This window comes from Ornithorhynchus anatinus, chromosome 21 (assembly GCF_004115215.2).
Source record: "Ornithorhynchus anatinus isolate Pmale09 chromosome 21, mOrnAna1.pri.v4, whole genome shotgun sequence".
Taxonomy (NCBI): domain Eukaryota; kingdom Metazoa; phylum Chordata; class Mammalia; order Monotremata; family Ornithorhynchidae; genus Ornithorhynchus; species Ornithorhynchus anatinus.
The window spans coordinates 5,910,295-5,930,320 of record NC_041748.1 but is presented as its reverse complement, the minus strand read 5'-3'; the positions used below and the strand labels follow the sequence as shown (position 1 = coordinate 5,930,320).

Genomic DNA, 20,026 nt, shown 5'->3' with positions numbered 1-20,026 from the left:
GTACAGTTTAGAAAGGTAATTTGTGAGAAGTGAAAAAAGAGAGTCCAGGCGAAGAGAGCAGATGTATAAGTGAGGTGAATTGAGGGCGAGCCCTTCAAGGCTGATTGTACCTGTCTCACAAGCCTGTAATCTGGTATTATCCCAGATTCATCTCTCTCATACAGTCCACGTATTCAGTGTCACCAAATCCTGTTGTTTCTACCTTCACACCATCGCTAAAATCCACCCTTTCGTCTTCATTCAAACTGGTCTTATGCTGATCCAAGCATTTACATCACACCTTGACTACTGCATCAGCTTCCTTGCTGAACTCCCGGCCTCCTTTCTCTCCTCACTCCAGTCCCTACTTCACTTTCCTTCATGAATCATTTTCTACAAAAACGTCCACATCTCCCTACTCCTCAAAACCCTCCAGTGGTTGCCCATCCACCATCCGGACAAGCAGAAACTCCTCACCATCGACCGTCAATCAGCAATCCCTCTCCTACTTGACCTCGTGGATTTCCTACTGCAATCCAGCCCGCACACTTCACACCTTCGATGTCAGTCTACTCACTGTACCTCAATCTCATCCATCTTCCTGCTGACCCCATGTTCTCCCTATGACTGAGAATTCCCTCTCCCTACATATACGACAGGTTACCACCCTCCCTACCTTCAAAGCCTCATTAAAATCATATCTCCTCCAAAAGTCTTTCCCTGACTAACCCCTCATTTCCCCTACTCCCTTTCCCTTCCGTGTCACTTACGCATCTGTATCTGTTCCTTTTAAGCACTTGATATTCACCCCACCTTCCACCCCACGATTCACCGCGCAGTGCTCTGCACACAGTAAGTGCTCAATAAATGCCACTGATGGATTGGTGAATTGTGAGTTTTTTGCACGATGTGAAGGGTTATGGTAAACCGTTAAAGAGGTGCGAGCCAAGACAACACTTCAAGCATCTGCAGTTGGGCAAAGGAGCATTTTTAGACTTAGCGAGTATGCGAGCAATGCCAGCATAGCATCCAAGAGGAGATGTCCTGGAGGTAAGAGAAGCAGCATGGAAGAGTGGAGAGAGCATGGGCCTGCGAGTCAGAAAGTCGTGGGTTCTAATCCCACCTCTGCCAGTGACGTTGGGCAAGTCACTTCACTTCTCTGGGCCTCAGTTACCTCATCTGTACAATAGGGACCGAGAATGTGAGCCTGATGTGAAGCAGGGACTGTGTCCAACCGATTTCCTTGTATCCAGCCCAGTGCTTAGTACAGTGCCTGGCACAGAGTTAAGTGCTTAACAAATACCACAATTATTATTATTATTAGGTGGAATGCAGGTTAGATGAGAGGTCGAGAGCTGGAGAAATTAGATTTGGGAGTTGTCTGCATAGTTTTGGGGTCATCTATTTTTACTTAGGTCACTACCTTTTCAAATGATTAGGATTTTCACGTAAATTACATGTTCAATTCGATTTAGCCTGAGAGTTCCGGTCCACCAGGTAAAAACATCCCATTTGAGTCCCTCTTATTGACGAGGGTATGGATTTTCAAAGTACAAGTAGTAATCATCAGAATCCAGATGTACTGAAAAGTCAACAGTTATAGGGAAGTGGCATAGCCTAGTGGATAGAGCATGGATCTGGGAGTCAGAAGGACTTGGGTTCTAATCCTGGCTCGGCCTCTTGTCTGTTGTGTGGCCTTGGGCAAGTCACTTAGCTTCTCTGTACCTCCGTTCCCTCCTCTGTAAAATGGGGATTAAGACTGTGAGGTCCATGTGGGACAGGGACGGTGTCCAATATGATTAGCTTGTATCTACCCCATAGCTTAGTACAGTGTTCGACACATAATAAGCACTAAACCATGGGTAAATGTGGAATTCTGTTGTTGAACACTGCTAAAGCAGTGTGACTGCACTACAGTGACAAGTAAAATAATATCATGTGCCAGAACTTTACTAAATGCTGGGGTGGATACAAGCAAATGGGGTTGGAAACAGTCCTTGTCCCATGTGGGGCTCCCAGTCTCAATCCCCATTTTAGATATGAGGATACTGAGGCCCAGAGAAGTGAAGTGATTTGCCCAAGGTTGCACAGCAGACAAGTGGCAGAGCCGGCATTAGAACCCATGACCTTCTGACTTCCAGGCCCGGGCTCTAGCCACTACGCAATGAACGTCTTGATGAATTCCAGAACCCCTTTATGGCTTCACTTTAACCTTTTATACTTCACTCATGTATTTTGTTAAATCATTTTTGGTGAAATGCACTAAAAGTATTTGCTAGCTTAAGATTTGAAAGCCTTGACAGCTGATGCAAAACAATAATTTTTGACCCATTCTTATTCCTCCAGGTTCTGTAACTGAAAAGTTGCCTCAACGTGAAGGCGCAGGAAAAACGGGTAAATATCTTTAAATTACTTTCTATGGAAATTCTGCTTAGCTTCTCAAACTGTAGAGTGAAAGAAACCATGAGATAGTTAAACCTTTGGGGGAATGGAAGTTGATAGCTTTTAGGCACAGGAAAAATGGGTAAATATCTTTAAATTACTTTCCTTGGAAATTCTGCTTACATTCTCAAATTGTAGAGTAAAAGAAACCACGAGATAGCTAAACCTTTTGGGGAGTGGAAGTTGATAGCTTTCAATTTGATACGTTATTTCAGACAATAGCTAGGTGGAGGAATGCGTTTCCCTAGGCAATAGACTTATTTCCCTTCAATTGCAGCAAACTACAAGGTAGTCATGTAAAAAGCAGTCTTACCTAATAATGTATGATGGTTTGGAACGGGACTGCTTGACCTGAAACGTATTTTGAAACGTGAATAGCACCATCTTAGCCAATGTATCTACGAAACATAAATGCCATTACTGAGTCAGAGTGGTGGACCATCTACCCTATGTTGTCTTTACTAGTGACACCAAGATGCGAGGAAAATCCAACAGCTGGTTGTCCTCCTTAACTTTGATCTTAATGTTTAAAGATAGGTCATATTTTGCATTCTTCCCTGCCTTAACTCTCTCCCCAATTCTTATGTAGCGCTGCTCAAATCCTCTTAAAATGCCTCTATAAACTTAATGTAATGTTGGTATTTGTTAAGCGCTTACTATGTGCAGAGCACTGTTCTAAGCGCTGGGGTAGATATAGGGTAATCAGGTTGTCCCATGTGAGACTCATAGTGGATCCCCATTTTACAGATGAGGGAACTGAGGCACAGAGAAGTTAAGTGACTTGCCCACAGTCACCCAGCTGACAAGTGGCAGAGCTGGGATTCGAACCCATGAACTCTGACTCCCAAGCCCGGGCTCTTTCCACTGAGCCACGCTGCTTCTCTAGCATTCCCCTCCTCTATAATCTCCAATTGCTACCCCCTTCTACCTGCAGCAAACGAAATATCCTAGCTCTCCTAACCTTATCTACCAGCTGTCTCTTTCACTGCTATCCCCACCTCAGAGTCTTTGCTCCTTCAAAGCTAATTGTTCAATTGTCCTTCACAATTAAAGGAGACCCTCTTCTCCAACTCTTTTGTTACCCTATTCCCCTAGATACGGAATGATCTCCCCACTCATATTTGCCGAATAAACAAAACCCTCAAAAAATGTCAAGTTCTCCGAATAGAATTCTCCAGTTAATCCTCACCATTCTGGGCATATCATCAAATCAGCAATTTTAACATTTTTTTCCCACTGTTTACAATTTGTACTCACTTTCTTCTGTATTGAACCTAATGGAAGCTCAGTAAATGCTACCACTATTTTCCTTGCTATTAAATTAATATTCTTTTGGATTTGCAATAGGCCATAAACTCATTGGTGGCAGAAAATGTGTCTGTTTATTGTTATTTTGAAGTGTTCCTCACCCTTAGTACAGTGTTCTGCAAACCGTAAGTGCTGTATAAATACGATTGAATGAATGAATTAGAAACTCTTTGTTCTTTCAGAATCTATTATCTGCTTAATTAAAAGATTCAGCAGTATGTGACTAATCACATTAAATGCTGAAAATTATGAGAAACATTCTAGCATTTGAACAGGATTTTACCGTTTTACCCAAATGGTCTTTCCTTTGAAAGAATTAGTCCTGTAAAAACAAGCAAAGAAACAAAAATACCCTCACATGATTCTATTTCACAGATATACTAAATGAATGCTTTGTAATTCTACATCCATCACACTGTTCTCCAGACATTCTCTTACAGTGTCAGAGAGAAAAAAAAATTAGTCTAGCTGGACTATTGGCCCAACCCAATAATAAAATTTTAATAGTCTTATTTTTTTTCTTCTGAGTTAAAATGATTTTTTAAATGATCAAAACTCACATAATTATTAGCTATTTTTCTGGGAAAATTAATTGGTCAATTTTCCAATGATGCTATAAATTCAGGGTGAAAAGAAATAACCTTTGTCATCAGAAAGAGACATTTCTGTTATCAGTGATGGCAGAAAGAAGGAAGACATTAGATGGTTTACAAATAAATAATGATGATATTTGTTAAGCACTTACTATGTGTCAAGCACCGTTCTAAGTACTGGGGTAGATGCAAGGTTATCAGGTTGTCCCACGTTGGGCTCACGGTCTTAATCCCCATTTTACAGGTGAGGTAACTGAGACACAGAGAAATTAAGTGACTTGCCCAAAGTCACACAGCTGACAAGTGGTGGAGCTGGGATTAGAACCCACGATCTCTGACTCCCAAGCTTGTGCTCTTTCCACTAAGCCACGCTGCTTCCCATCTTTTAATAAATGGGATAGATACCATCCCATCTATCTCTTCCTTTGATTGTCCAACTACCTTTATTACATAAAAACTCATCTTATAACCAACAACATCTCTTCTAATCCTTCTCTTTCCCCCAGTAGTTCATTGTGTTTATAGCCTGTGTCACTAAACACTCCTGCCTTATGTCTTCTTATGTCTTATTCCATCTCTTCTCCCCTCCTCTGCCCACAGACCTGCCCAATCTGAAAGAAAAGAAATAATGAAACCAGCATAAAACTACCTATTTTTTATGCTTCTCCCCTGTGTGGATGGTAGAGTACGGGACCATTACTAGACAATCATTTCAATACTTGTGAACAGCGTATTAAATGAGGTGCTTGGATTAAATAGTTAAACAAAAGGAAGCACTTACTTTGCCCATAATGAGCTTCAGTCTAAGATGGATAGGCTGAAAACCCGCTCAGGTCAGTCAGCAATATTTATTAATAGACTACCCACTGTGGGTATGCCTTATGCCAAAGGAGGTTGAAAAAGTAATAAGACAGCAAGACCTTTGTTATCATCTATCCTGGGGGAAACAGAAGGGCTGAGTATAAAATTTGGATTAATTAAGATTCAGGCTTGAGCTTCCAGGCTGCCTGGGGAATTCCTCCTAGGAGTGGATTGTCATAGTCATACACCGGCCTAGTTTAAGGTTTATAGTCAAATGAATTTTAACTCCTTTATAAAAACACAACAGGCAGTAAACATGAGGTGTGATTTGTTTTCCCAAGAATGCTCTAGACATCAGCAAGTACAAGAGGGCTTTGTGTAGATCCATCTAAATGCGGTCCTTCGTGGGTTAGTAGAGAGAAAGTCAGTGATGGAGAGGGGAATGTTAAGACTATTCGATGGTCCATCGGGACAGATGCGAATGAAAGCAAACACCGCATGGTTATGCCAAGCATCCAGTGTCACCATCAAAAATAAAATCCTGAACAGGGTAGACTGTGGGGCTGATCCAGAACTGGCATTTCTTATGCTCCTAAAAAAATAGTGAACACTCTATATACCTCCATTTAGTTCATTAAAAAACCCAAAATAAAATTCAGTATCTCTTCTTTTTTGGTCTGATCCCTGAGCAGACATTCACGAAGCCAAATCTCACTAAATGTTCAGTAAATATTTGGGGTTGATAATCACAAAAGGGTTCATGTTTTTCCTCTTTGGGAAGCCTAACTAAAATAAGCAGTACTGTTGGGCATATTATCATAGATCAACATTTGAAGCATACACTGCAAAGTCTATTGCCCTTACAGCTTCTTGCATCTTAATCTTGAAACCACCGCATTATAAGTAATTCACATGAACAAGCCAGAGTTTGGCTTAGGGTGTGGGAGGACGTGAGGAAAAGGCTTCCACCAGTCATTACAATGTGGATCATAAAAGCCTTTCTTGGTTAGGGCCAGTGAGCTTGGAGGAGGAACCACTTTTAAGGAAGGGCCTGGACCAGAGGTCATGGAAAGGCGATGGTATCTTGGAGCAAGAGAGGGAGACAAGGGAGAAAAGGGAGGGGGAGAGGGAAGGTTGGAGGAAGGAAGGAAGGAAGGCTGAGGATCACTTAGTACCGCAATCTAAAAAGACATTTTTATTAATGTAAAGATTGTACGATGAGCTAGGTTAAAATGGGTGATTTTGGTCATATAAAGTAAGCATTTCCGAAGAAGAGCAGGCAGTTGGCACGCAGAGCTCATATCATTCTATCAGGTTTCGGAACACATTCAGTACCCAGAATTGACATCTTCATGGAAAAGAGCCTGGTATTGTGTGGATGGTTTAAGCAATCTGGTTTGAAAATGCAAGAGTTGAATAGTTTAATTAACTGTTATTGTCTCCAAACTCCATACTTTCACTGGCATTTAATAGGAAAAATTCTCTCTTGCAACCAAGCCCCTCTCATTACAGTGGTGAATAGAGAAAGGCTCAGATGACCGATAAAGCTTTTTTCATTTAACGGCTCTTTAACCTGCAACTCTCGCTGATGACCACAGTGGGAGAATCAACTGCACTGTGCTCTGCACATCCCAAATCCCGTTTTCTTTTTGGCTCTCTGGCAGTCCAAGTCCACTCCTTACTAATAATATAATAATTGTGGTATTTGTTAAGAGGTTGCTATGTGCCAGGCACTGTACTAAGCACTGGGATGGACGCAAGCAAATCGGATTGGACACAGTCCCTGTCCCATTTGGGGCTCACAGTCTCAATCCCCATTTTATAGAAAGGGTAACTGAAGCACAGAGAAGTAAAGTGACTTGCCCAAGGCCACACAGCAGACAAGTGGCAGAACAGAGATTAGAACCCATGACCTCCTAACTCCCAGTGCTGTGCTCTATCCACCACGCCACGCTGCTTTTAAACTCCACTTCCTTTCACAGGATTTGCCTCTCATCTGCCTATTTTACAGCCCTTTCTTCTCCCTTTTTTGGATCAGTGCAGTATTAAATTTTGCACATTTTTTCCCTAGTATTATTACTGTCATTAAATTGCACTTTGAAGTGGGAGCTCATTAAATACACCGACCTTTAGTGTAGTTAGTTATCTTTTGCTCAATAAACCAGATCACTGCTTTATTAAAATGACTTTAATTGATTTCTCTTTGTGAAAATGAAGGGCATGATGTATTGTAATTTAATAACTGTATGGGGTTATATAGAAAGCATTAGCCTCAATCATGTCTGTTCACTTATTTGACTTACTCTCATAATTGTAGTCTCCTTGCAAATCTTTTCCATTCTGAATTCAGATGATGTTTCGGCTCCTGCGTTGGAGACGCAGCCTCAAGGTGATGAGGAAGGTAAGTGCGTATTCATGGCAATTGGCAGAGAGGGGAGTGGCGAAGGGGTGGAGGTAGAATTTGGGCAAACTGGTTTTCTAGGCCATTTGCCAAGCTCCCGAGAGCAGCACTCTCAACAACCCAATAAACGGCTTTTATCCAATGGCTTTCGGTATCGTCCCTTGTAGACCCGCAGTTGAAGGGGAAACCTGAGGTCTCTCTGACATATTGTAAAGGCATATGAATTAGCCAAAGGGTATAGGCTTGTGGTTTAGCTTGTGAGTTGAAAGCTTGCATTTTCTGGTCTGCCTAGCTAATAATAGGATATAAAATATGATATCCTTTATAGAAAGCTAAAAGCTTTCCTCGACCATTTCCTCGTTCGTATTCCGTATTTTGATAGGCAGGAATCTATAAACGTACATTGAAAGGAATGGGGTGTAGTTTGTCAGATAGAGAAAAGGAGTGAATGTTGAAATCTTAGAAGTTCGTATTAGGAACATTTTAAAAAGGACAAACTGTGGCGAATTAGAGATGATTATTTGTAGGGAGAGATTGGGTTATTTCACATTTCAATAGCCTTATCTTAATTAGCTGCTACAAAGTGCTGTACTGAACTCTTGGGAATACTTCATGGAAGTAAATCAAAACCCCCTGACCTCAAATGGCAGGGACAATAAATGTTTTCCTTTACAAGGTGCATAACCATTGTAGCAGGTCCTAAAATAATTTACAATATTTCATTCGTGTATATCTCTCTGTGTGTTATATGTAATAATAATCGTAATAATAACGATATTTGTTAAGCACTTACTATGTGCCAAGCACTGTTCTAACTGCTAGGGTAATTACAAAGTTATCAGGTTGTGCCACGTGGGGCTCACAGTCTGAATCCCCATTTTACAGATGAGGTAACTGAGGCACAGAGAAGTTAAGCATCGTAGTATATTTCTGTCCTTGGCTCATACTGCTAATGGAAGACAATTCAAAAAGAAACTTTAAAATATATGAAGAAAATAAATAGGAAAATGTACATCACCGGAATATTATTTTGCTTGATTTCCTAGATATTGCTTCTCGTTATCCCACTTTGTGGACTGAACAAGTGAAAAGCAGGCAGAACAAAACCAATAAAAATTCAGGTAAGATGATACATTGGTTACTTATTAAGAAAACTAGTGGAGATCCAGAAGATTTTTGATTTCTCAAGATGTTAAATGCATTGCTTATGCCTTCCCCTAGGCCTGACCTAGTTTTTAGATTCCCCTAGGTTGAACTAGTTCCAGTGCCCACAAGTCATTAGCAGCTGCCCAATACATTTGTTGCATTTCTAGGTCAGACAGTCTGTTCCTTTCCCTGGACTGTGTAGGCTGTTGGGATGCTCACTCTTTCCTTTCTTTCCTTCACCATTCCTAACTCAAAGAACATTCATTTTGAATAATAATAATAATAGTAATAGTACTTGTAAAGCACTTACTACGTGTCAAGCACGAATCAGGTTGGACACATGGGACTTCCACTCTTAATCCTCATTTTATAGGTGAGAGAACTGAGGCTCAGAGGAGTTAGCTGACTTTCCCAAGGTCACACAGCAGACACGTGGCGGAGCTGGGCTTAGAACCCAGGTCCTTCTGATTCCCAGGCCAGTGCTCTGTCTACTAAGCCACGCTGTTCCTCACTGCTTCACCTGTTTCAGTTTTAGAGATGTCAGGTAGAATGTTATGTGGATTGTTCTTTTTCATTTGTTGACCTTTTTATGCGAACAATTTTACTTTTTTCACTGCATAAATGTTTATTTCATATGCTGAGGTGTGTACTTCTGTCATTTGGGCACGGATTGTCTCTATCTGTTGCTGAATTGTACTTTCCAAGCGCTTAGTACAGTGCTCTGCACATAGTAAGCGCTCAACAAATACTATTGAATGAATGAATGAATGAATAAATACTTTGAGGGAAATGTGGAATTTGAAAGGCAGCTGAAAGATAAAAAAAAAATTAACTATTGACGCTCTAATCTATCACTTAATCCAAATGATTTATTTTATGTAAAATGAAATTAGAAGCACCATCTTTGCCTTCAAAGGATAATAATAATAATTATGGTGTTTGGTAAGAGTGCTATGCTAGGCACTGAAGTAAATACAGAATAATCAGACAGACCCAGTCCTTGTCCACACAGAGCTCACAGAGGGCTCACAATTTAAGGGGGAGGGAGAGTGTATTAAATCCCCATTTTAAGATGAAGAAATAGAGGCTCAGAGAAGCGCTATGGCCTAGTAGAAAGGGCATGGACCTGGGAGTCAGAAGGTCGTGGATTCTAATCCTAGCTCCACCTCTTGTCTACTGTGTGACCTTGGTCAAGTCACTTCACTTCTCTGCACCTCAGTTACCTCGTCTGTAAAATGAGGATTAAGATTGTGAACCCCATGTGGGACAGGGATTGTGCTCAACCTGATTATCTTGTATTTATCCCAGTGCTTAGAACAGTGCTTGGCACATAGCCAGTGGTTCACAAATACTATTATTATTATTATTAAGTGATTTACCTTAGGTCACACATCAGGCAAGTGGCAGAGCCAAGATTAGAACCCAGGTTTCCTGAATCCCAGCCTGTCACTAGGCCATATTGTTTAGAAATGCCGGTATGTATTCAACCTGAGAGAGAACATAGAATTTTTTAAAAGGATAGCTAGTGGAAACACATACACACAACACACACAACACATACACCCAAGCATATACACATATACACATTTAGAGAAGTAACGCTAAGTGTGAAGGGGGTTTGGAATGATTCCTGCCACTGGAGCAATTTGTGTCATTAGAGTTGAGCACAGTTAATCTGTGAAAGATTATAGAAGGAGAAACATTTCCAATTCCTCTCATTCTCCTTTTTCAGATATTTTGATATCTAAGTGAGCAGCAAATTAATCTTTTTTTTTTAACCAATTTGTACTGGATTCCTGAAACAGGCTACTTTCTTAGCTGTACTTTCTGAGCTAGGAGACAGGTAATATTTCTCACAGTCTTGTGAAGCAATGTGTGACATTTCTATTAAAGGAAGATGATTCTTTCAGAAATATGGTTTTTCAGTGTTGTTTAGTAGTGTGCTCACTGGACTATGGGAAAGTCTAAGGTTTTCAGAATTCTCTGTCTCTGGTTTGGAAAGAGGGAAGCAGTGAAATCTCATGGGAGATACAAGAATCTCTAGAGCTACTTTTGACATTTGATCTGTTGGATGTATTGTGTCACATTTGACTTTGAACACCAAAATTATCCCCTTAAGGAGGAGGTGAGTTTCAAGAAGTCTCACATGCTTTAATTTTCAGGACATTATAGACAACTGTTCTCTCCCATATCCAATCCCTCCCTCTTCCTACAAATATTCAGGAGGTGAATCAGTTGCTTTTGCTATTGATTATTTGTTTCGCTTTCACTGTCAGGGGTATTAGTAAACTCTTTTAAAAACATTCTCTACATTAAAACAAGACCAGGAGATGATACTTCATTGTGTGGGAACAAAATCCTTGTCGCTTCTGTCAAATCTGGGGAGGGAGTGCGGGCTAAGCTGGGGAGGGATGGGAGTGGGTGAGAAACAAAGGTGAGAGGGAGGCCCAGCTACAAGTTTAGGTTGGGAGGGAAGAAAAGAGGAGATTGGAGAGTAGAGTAAAGTAAGTAAAGAGAGTAAAGGAAGTAGATGAATGTGAGGCCGAGGGTGAGTGGGTGGAGAGGTCTGCAGTATATTGTGAGGAATTTTTGATTGATGAGAAGCGACAAGTGAAGCCAGTGAGGGTCGTGAGGAGCCAAGTGTGCCAACCTGCTCACTGTGCCCTGTTTTTGTTGCTTTCACTACCAACCTCTTGCTCATGGCTGGAATCCCTTCACTTTCACAGCTGACAGACCACTGCTCTCCTCATCTGTAAAGCCCTTCTGAAATCACATGTCCTCCAGGATACCTTCCCTCAAACATCTTTCATCTCTCAACTCTAGACCGCTACATCAACTATTTCAGCACATCTGCATCACCCAAGCTCTTGAGTATTCACACACACACACACACACACACACACACACAGAGTCTTCATAGTGTATTGCTTCCTTCGATCAGTAAATATAAATTATAAAACAATCAGATTGGACACAATCCCTGTTCCACATGGGTCTCACAGTCTTTATCCCCATTTTCCAGATGAGGGGACCCAGAGAAGTGAAATGGCTTGCCCAAGGTCAACACAGCAGACAAGTGGCAGAGCCGGGATTAGAACTCCGGACCTTCTCACTCCCAGGCCCGTGCTCTACGCCAAGCTGCTTCTAGTTATATGTCCTCTAAGTAATAATCTGGACACGTTTAGATGAAGTAAATCTGCTGGACAGTTAAAAGTGCCAGATACTACTGAGCACTCCAGTGATTGTAGTGAAATCTTGATTATTTGAATGTGTGGATATAATGGGAACCAGCTAAGAATGATTATATGAATCCAGATTTCATCAATTTTCTGAGAGATCATTGCCATGTAGAAGTTTTTCTTGTGGCACCAAATCTGAAGGACTTGATTTAACTCTTAAATGTACATCTTTCAAGGTGAGTCAAGTAAGCAATTAATTTCAATTTCATTTATTAACTGCCTGTTTTGTGCAAAGCACTGTACTAAGTACTGGGGAGAGCACACCAGATCCAAAACATATAGATGCCCTCGAGGGACTTATCATCTAATGGGAGAGACAAGCAGACATATGTTATTTACAAATTGTGAGAACAAGCAGAACTTGCATATAACAAATAATAGATAATAATATGCATATGCATATTATATATATATAATAAATGCATATGCACAGTAATGTGACTAAATTTCTATCAGAACTAAGCCTCAATTTAGGCCCTTTATCATAAAGAAATTCTTTATGTATTTGTTATGGATTCATATGGCAAATAGAGCAAGAATTAAATTGAAGGTATTTTTTTCATAAGCAACGGCATTGAAAATATACATTGTTTTAAGATAAAACAGTAAAGTACCATGTGTTTTGATAGATTAAGGGCTAAAGGTGCCCAAAACAAATATATTCTATTTGCTGTAAGCTACACTTGCTTTCATAAGATTTACAGTCTTTTAAGTTATATGCACTAGGCAATATGCATTAACACGGCTAATCCCAGTTCCACCAGGTGCTTGCTGTATGATCTTGGGCAAGTCACTTAACTTCTCAGTGCCTCGGTTAACATCTGTAAAATGGGGATTTGAGACTGTGAGGCCCCTGTGGGACAAGGACTGTGTCCAACCTGATTACCTTGTCTCTACCCCAGTGCTTAGACCAGGGTTTGGCACATAATTAATGCTTAACAAGTACTATTATTATTATTATTATTGGTAATAATAATAACCACAATGAACAATATAAACTTTCGGTATTTGGTGGAGTTTCAACGTGCTGTATTAGTTACCTGACAGTCTGATAGAAGAATCCTAAATGAATTAAACCTGAAGAATTGATACTGGGTAGATTTCCAGGGAAGGTCCACAGAGTTATTGGATTATACTTTTTTAATACCCCAGACCTTGTTCTGGGGGAGTATTTGTTTTGTCTTAAGCAAGAATCATTTACTACTTAAAAAGCAATAATAACATGATAGAATTTAATCTATTAACTCTGAATAATGAAGTTATCAAATGACATATTCTTATTCATATAAATGATTACAGAGATCCTTCATTGTCAAAGATGACACTAATGAGAAATCTATGCATCCTAGCATGGCTGAACAGACGGATGGGTGATCAATATTGCTTCTACCTTGGGTGAATATGAAAGCAGTGCCTTGTTTAGCTGATTCATTTGTCTGATCAAAACTCTCTTGCAAAATCTTTGCTCGAGGAAAGCAATTCCTCTTCCTAATTACTGCCTGGCCATTGACCTCAGTGGTCTCCCATCTATTCAGTGCTCTGCCATTTTTTCCGACTGTGCTCCTCCATATCTTCAAACTGTTTAGTCTTCCTTTCAGTTTACTGCTTGCATACCCAGTGATCATCACTTCTCCTCACCCCTTTCTATGAGCAATGCATGGTGCTCAAAAGCCAACTTCTTTCCAGGAATCCACTGGTAATCTTATCCTGCCACACGATGTTGTTGTTGAGGCTAGACTTAGATGATGCCGGTGAAAGAATTCCAAAAATCGGATGTGTTCTCTATGGTAGGTCGAGGTCTCGTAGCAATATAGATGGTTGGAATGCATTGCCACTAAAAATATTTAGAGTTCTGCTTAAAGCCTACAACTTTTATCTTTCCCAATTCTGTCAATATCCCAAAAGCCATGCTGGCCTTTTAAAATGTTATCTATGTCTTTGTCTGTCCACAAAGCATATGCTAGTGTACTGTCTATGAAGCAGAGACTGCAATCAGCATTAAATCATTTGTTACCAGAGAACACCTTTGGAGGCATATGAGTTTTCAAGTACCCGCTGGCACCTAACTGATTTTCTTCTTATTTATTGTCAATCAGTCAATTAATCAAGTACTTATTGAGCAAGTACAATACACTTTTGAGACAGTACTTTACAGTAGAGTTGGTCAATACCTGCCTTTGAGGGCCTTACAATCTTGTGGAGGAAGCACATTATAAAACATTATAGAGAGGAGAAACAGAGTATAAGGATATGTATGACCTTGGACAAGTCACTTAGCTTCTCAGTGCCTCAGTTACCTCATCTATAAAATGGGGATTAAGACTGTGGAGATTTAACACATCCATTTAATTCTCAACACACCCTGCCGAAAAATGTTCTCCCTTCCCTTTCTGCTCCGTCCTTACCTCCAAACTCCTTACAAAATAATAATAATAATAATGGCACTTGTTAAGTGCTTACTGCATACCAAGCACTGTTCTAAGAGCTGGGGTAGATAAACTTTACTCAGGTGGGACACAGTCCCTGTCCCACTGGGGCTCACAGTCTTAATCCCTATTATATAGAGGAGGGAACTGAGGCCCAGAGAATAATAGTAATGATTATGGTACTTGTTAAGCACTTACTATGTACTAAGCACTGTTCTAAGTGCTGGAGTAGATACAAATTAATCAGGTTGGACACAGTCCCTGCCCCACATTGGGCTCACACTCTTAACTTCTCTGTGCCTCAGTTCCCTCATCTGTAAAATGGGGATTAAGACTGTGAGCCCCACGTGGGACAACCTGATCCCCCTACCCAGCGCTTAGAACAGTACTCGGCACATAGTAAGCGCTTAACAAATACCAACATTATTATTATTATTATTAATCCCCATTTTTTACAGATGAGGTAACCAAGGCCCAGAAAAGTGAAGTGACTTGCCCAAGGTCACACAGCGGACATGCGGTGAAACCGGCATTAGAACCCAGGTCATTCTGACTCCCTGGCCCATGCTCTGTCCACTAAGCCTCACGGCTCATATCCAAGTGAGGCTTGGAAGATCCTGAATTGACAGGAGGCAAGGACAAGCCTTCCACTTGGTTCTGAATGGCTCAGCTGATCAGTGCAAATATGCAAACAAACATGACTCTTCCCCCAAGTCTCTCCCATCCACATTTCTCTTGATTTCTTCCTTTCCCCATTCTCCTCCCCAACAGTTATTGTCCTCTGCAGTCTTTCTCTCCTCTAGCACAGTAGCCTTTCAGTTTGACTCTGGGGCAGTCTAAAAAGAGGGCGGAGGATGAGGAGTCCAACGACCAGGGCAAAATTCACATTATAAATAATTCCGAGACAAATTAACCAATGATGGTAAAATGACAATATTAAAAAGCTGGGGTACATTATATTTCGAAGGACAGTTTTCATTTTGTTAAAGTGCAAAAGCAGAGCCCTCCTTAGCACAAGTTATAAGCTATAGCCAAGTCTTCTGCCATTTTGCGGGAGTGGGTCAGGTCTTATGCTGGAACTGGAGGGCGGGAGCGGGTGATAGACCCCTAAGTCTTTGGAGGAGAGGTAGGACCTGAGGCCATGTGGCTACAAGCGATTTATCTCCAGTGGAGGCTCTTCAGGGTGCTAGTTAAGAAGTATCATCGTCATTCTTTCTGCACTTCCGCAGTGAAGCATAGTAGAGAATAAGCCTCACACAAGGGTCTGATGGTATAATTGGACATGAAAACTACCATTTGGGAGCCGTATTTAGACTTCCCAAGAGTTTAATGTGACCCATCGTGTTCTTTTCCTTTTGAAGTTACTGAACCCAAGACTCGGTCTAACCACACTCAACGGGCAATACCTTGGCTAATGAAAAGAGCCAAAAATACGATGGGTTTTTAATTGGAGTTTTGGCCTTTTACAGATGGGGTGGGTAATCCAACATGTTTTAGTTCTTTGCCCTGTGTTTCTCCATAGTCATTTTCTTTCTTGCGCTTGGCCAGAAGGCTAGTTTCTGGATGTGAGTCTTCAGTGGTTCGACAGGCAATTTAGGGGTTTTGATTATAGGTGCCGTAAGCATACTTAAGAAACACGCCTGGTCCAAATGAATCTGACAGAAAGTATCAGCCCCCTGGAGGACTAAAACACGTTTCCATTTGTGAGAACTAAGTGCCTAGATTCCTGTGTTCTGAGATGAATACTTCCGTGGGTCTTAGAGCTCCAAGAAAGAAAAGAAAAAGAAGGATTGCCGTTTTCTCTGTGACGCAGCCAAAACGCTGACATTTTCGAACGGCTGCCTCCTTCAGTAAATGTAAGCTTTAATTATCTCGAATGGACTGGTCTGTTTGAAGTGTGCTGTAACTTTTTTTTTTCCTATTGAAAACACAGTGATGCTGAGAAACAGCTGCGGTAGAAAGGGACCCCCTCGTTATTATTAGCTTTTAAAATCAGTCAGTTGTTTTGAAGATCGAGGTTTCCTTTCGTGAAGGAAGTTTTCCACCGTCGTTAGACTCACCATGCTTTTGAGCTAAAAAGGGCCTCTGGTCCATCAATTCTTTCTAGCTAAAAGACAAGCCTCTGGATGCTCGCTGGTGAGATGGACAACTGAAACTGCCATCCAGCCTTCTATCGGGTTAATTTATCTGCTGGTATTTTCTTGCAGCTGCAAAATGTGTTTCAGCGGTCCAGAAAAAGGTCCAGGTTCTAGGTCAGCCCCAGAACTGGATTTGGTTTCATTATTTATTTTAAACTCTAAATGGGTAATAGGGGGTGAGTGCAGAATCTGTTTTCTCTCTTCTATCTCTGGCTCTTCCAAAAGCTCCAGAGTGTGCGCCAGAAGATAAACTTTTCCAGACATTCCCAGAGCCCTTACATACGCATAACGCTTTCTTAAGTTGCAGATGGCTGGGGGACGTTTATTGCCGATTTGCCTGATTTTCAATAATCCCATTTAGCAAGCATTTTTTCATTTATCTTCCTGTTCGTTTCACATATTAGTTTAAGGATATGTGTGAGCCCCAGGTTTTGGCATCTACTAGATCCTCCTCCACTTCGGAAGGAAAAAAAATCCTTCCTCCTTAAGCCATTAAACATAGCCCTGTCCTCCATCCAGGAAGAAGATATCCTTTATGTTCAGGATGTTCCAGTTTTATTGGACACCCTCACGGGAAAAATTTATCCGCTCTATGTAAAGCTGATAATTTTCGTTTTATGGAACTTATTAAATTGGTGCCAAAAGATAATAATCTTCCACAGGACTCTTTTAATCATAGCATATTGCATTTTGTAGAGCTAGTCAAGCAGTCATGTGATCTCAATTTTTTTTTTAATTTTCTCATATTTCTTCCCTCAGCTTCCCCACCCAGTCTGATTTGTCAGAGCTCAGTTTGTGGAAGGATTGGGAAACATTTGCACTCACAAATCCAAATATAGCTATTACCGCTTAAATATAGGCTTTAAAATATATATATATATATATATATATATATATATAGTATATATGTATATTATTTTCAGAAATCAGTTCATTTACCTTAAAGATTTGCTTGACTTATTTCTTCAATTTTCTTAATTGCTCAAACTGGTTTTCCTTCTAAAAATATTTCTCTGAATATTCCTGGGTATCAGCATAGAACCGTGGTAAAGGAATAGGGATAAAAGGATGCATCATCTTATCCTAAGAGCTGTCTGCAGGCTAAAACAAGCAAGGAAATGATCACCAAGCGTTTTGGAAACATTCACAGACATGGACACACACACACACACACACACACACACACACACTCACATACTCAAACATGCATACACAATGTCCTGTCTTGCAGCAAAGGAATGCTGTTTTCTCTTTCCCTCTATTAACATAGCAGTGAAGATGCTGGATTCATTCGCTTCTGGCCAAGGCCTTCCTTACATCATTTTTTAAAGAAGAAAGAAATTAATGGAGATGAAGTGACTAGAGAAATATACACTCTAGTGTCTGGGGGCCATAGATAGTCACAGTACTACATCTAACTCGGGAATGTTGTTCCTTGTTCCCTGTTGAATCACAGACTGGCAGAGGAAAAAGAGTTACATCTATACCCAGAGCCTCCCAAGGTCTGGAAAGAGTTTTTGCGGGGACCCTGCCAGCCTGTAGCTGCCTACCCTGCCCTGCCCTTGGGCAGAGGCTGAAAGGGACTGGGCTGGGAGGATTGAATGTGAAAAGCATTGGGAATATATTCATCTGGCTAGAAAGGAGAAAGGAGTTCTGAAGGCAAAATGGCAAAGGATGGAAGGGAATTTGGAAAGATCCCATTTTCCCCAAGTTTATTCACTAGGTTATTCAGGCTGGTTCTCCTAAGTCCCTGAAGTTACCCATTTTCCTTAATTTCTGCAATTCACCAATTCCAGTTTTTTCAAAAATCAATTGCAAAGGACTCCTTAGAACATAAGCTTCTGGCAGGGCAGGGAGCATGTGTTGTGCTTCTGTTGCCTTTCCGTTACACTCTGTAAGTGCTCAATAAATAATACTCAGTCAATCAATAGTATTTAATAATAATGTTGGTATTTGTTAAGCGCTTACTATGTGCAGAGCACTGTTCTAAGTGCTGAGGTAGATACAGGGTAATCAGGTCGTCCCACGTGAGGCTCACAGTTAATCCCCATTTTACAGATGAGCTAACTGAGGCACAGAGAACTGAAGTGACTTGCCCACAGTCACACAGCTGACAAGTGGCAGAGCCAGGAGTCAAACTCATGACCTCTGACTCCGAAGCCCAGGCTCTTTCCACTGAGCCTCGCTGCTGGAGTAGGTACTGGGAGCAGAGCACTGCATATGGGCAAGGATGTGATCCTTGCCTAGAAGGAGCTTACAAACTGCAGGGGCAGATAGACATTAAAATAAATTACAGATGGGAATGTACATAAGTGGTGTGTGTGCAGGGATGAAAATCAAAGTGTTTAGGGGTTATAGACCCTAGAGCATGAGTGAAACAGAAGGAAGGGCAAAAAGGGAAGTGAGGTTTTAGTTGGGAAGGCTTCTTGGAGTAGGTGTGGTGTTAGGGCCGCTTTGGAATGCGGTCTGTCAGATTTGAAGGGGCAGGGAGTCCCTAGCTAAAGGGACGATGTGGGCAAAGGGTTTTCTGCGAGACAGACAAGATCAGGGTACAGTGAGCAGGTGGGTGCTAGAGAAGTAAAGTGTGCAGGCATGGTTGTAGTAATAATAATATTAAAAAAATGATATTTGAATAACACATCACAGAAGAATTGGGTAGCAGTCATCGGATCAGAGATTACAGTTGTAGAATGTGAGTTAGCCGGCTAAAGAGTCGATGTACCTAGTTAAACAAGGCTTTGTGGACCAGGGCAGCTTACCAAAATAGGTAGCAGATGCTCCTCCTCCGGAGCGGTCTTCCCTGTTCGGAGTGAAGTCATGTCGATAGGAGAATCCCAATCAGCCTATCATTGCTCTCGGGCCTTCCCTTGTCTGTCCAGAAGCAGTAGCCGGCAGCTAATGACCCCTTGCCTCCTTCTAAAACAGAAAAGCTACGTTAAATCACAGTGCCCAACAACTCTTCGTCTAAGACTAAAACACTACGTCACAATTAGCTGTGCATATGCATGCCAGTGAAAATGAAGACTAGATAATGGTTCAGGCAGACTCATCCCAGAAATAGCAACGTAATATAAATTGATTCTCAGGGAATATGGACACTGATGATGAAACGTGGAGAAAAATCATGGCACAATAAGTTTCCAATGTAGTAAGGGAGAGAGACCTTGAAATAAATTACAGCTAGGTGGAAGAAGAAATGGGGATAAGTATATGAGCTTGTGTTTAGGGTATGCTAAGTTATGGCAGTAGAAGAAGCATCAGCTGGGAAGACTGGAAATTAATCACGGAAGTTCTCCTGGAGGAGAAGTGATTTCAGAGAGAATTGGAAGAGGGGGAGAGGAAGAGAATGTTCAAGAAGTCAGAGACAAGAGAGATGAGAATGAGGCACAAAGAGAAGGAGCAAAGAGTTCAAGCTGGGGTGTAATGGGAGACGAGAATGGATAAGTAGGAGGGAGAGAGCTGATTGAATGCCTTGATGCCAGTGGTCAGGAGTTTCTGCTTGATACAGAGAGGAATAGGAAACTAAGTTTTTTAAGAAGGGGGGAGATGGGTG

The 20,026-nt window shown here is 41.1% G+C and overlaps 1 protein-coding gene across 4 annotated transcripts in view; it reads left to right on the top strand.

Annotated features, from left to right (window-relative positions):
* The window catches only part of SMOC2 (SPARC related modular calcium binding 2), a 242,717-nt gene that overhangs the window by 100,180 nt on the left and 122,511 nt on the right, over positions 1–20,026 (top strand). For 2 of the 4 annotated variants that reach the window (XM_039915092.1, XM_029049424.2), the window contains exons 5-7: positions 2,326–2,373; positions 7,441–7,524; positions 8,571–8,645. In XM_039915092.1, the coding sequence (XP_039771026.1) occupies positions 2,326–2,373; positions 7,441–7,524; positions 8,571–8,645 (207 nt within the window). The remainder of the gene's footprint in view (positions 1–2,325; positions 2,374–7,440; positions 7,525–8,570; positions 8,646–20,026) is intronic. The other 2 variants (XM_029049423.2, XM_029049421.2) reach the window with 1 other exon arrangement.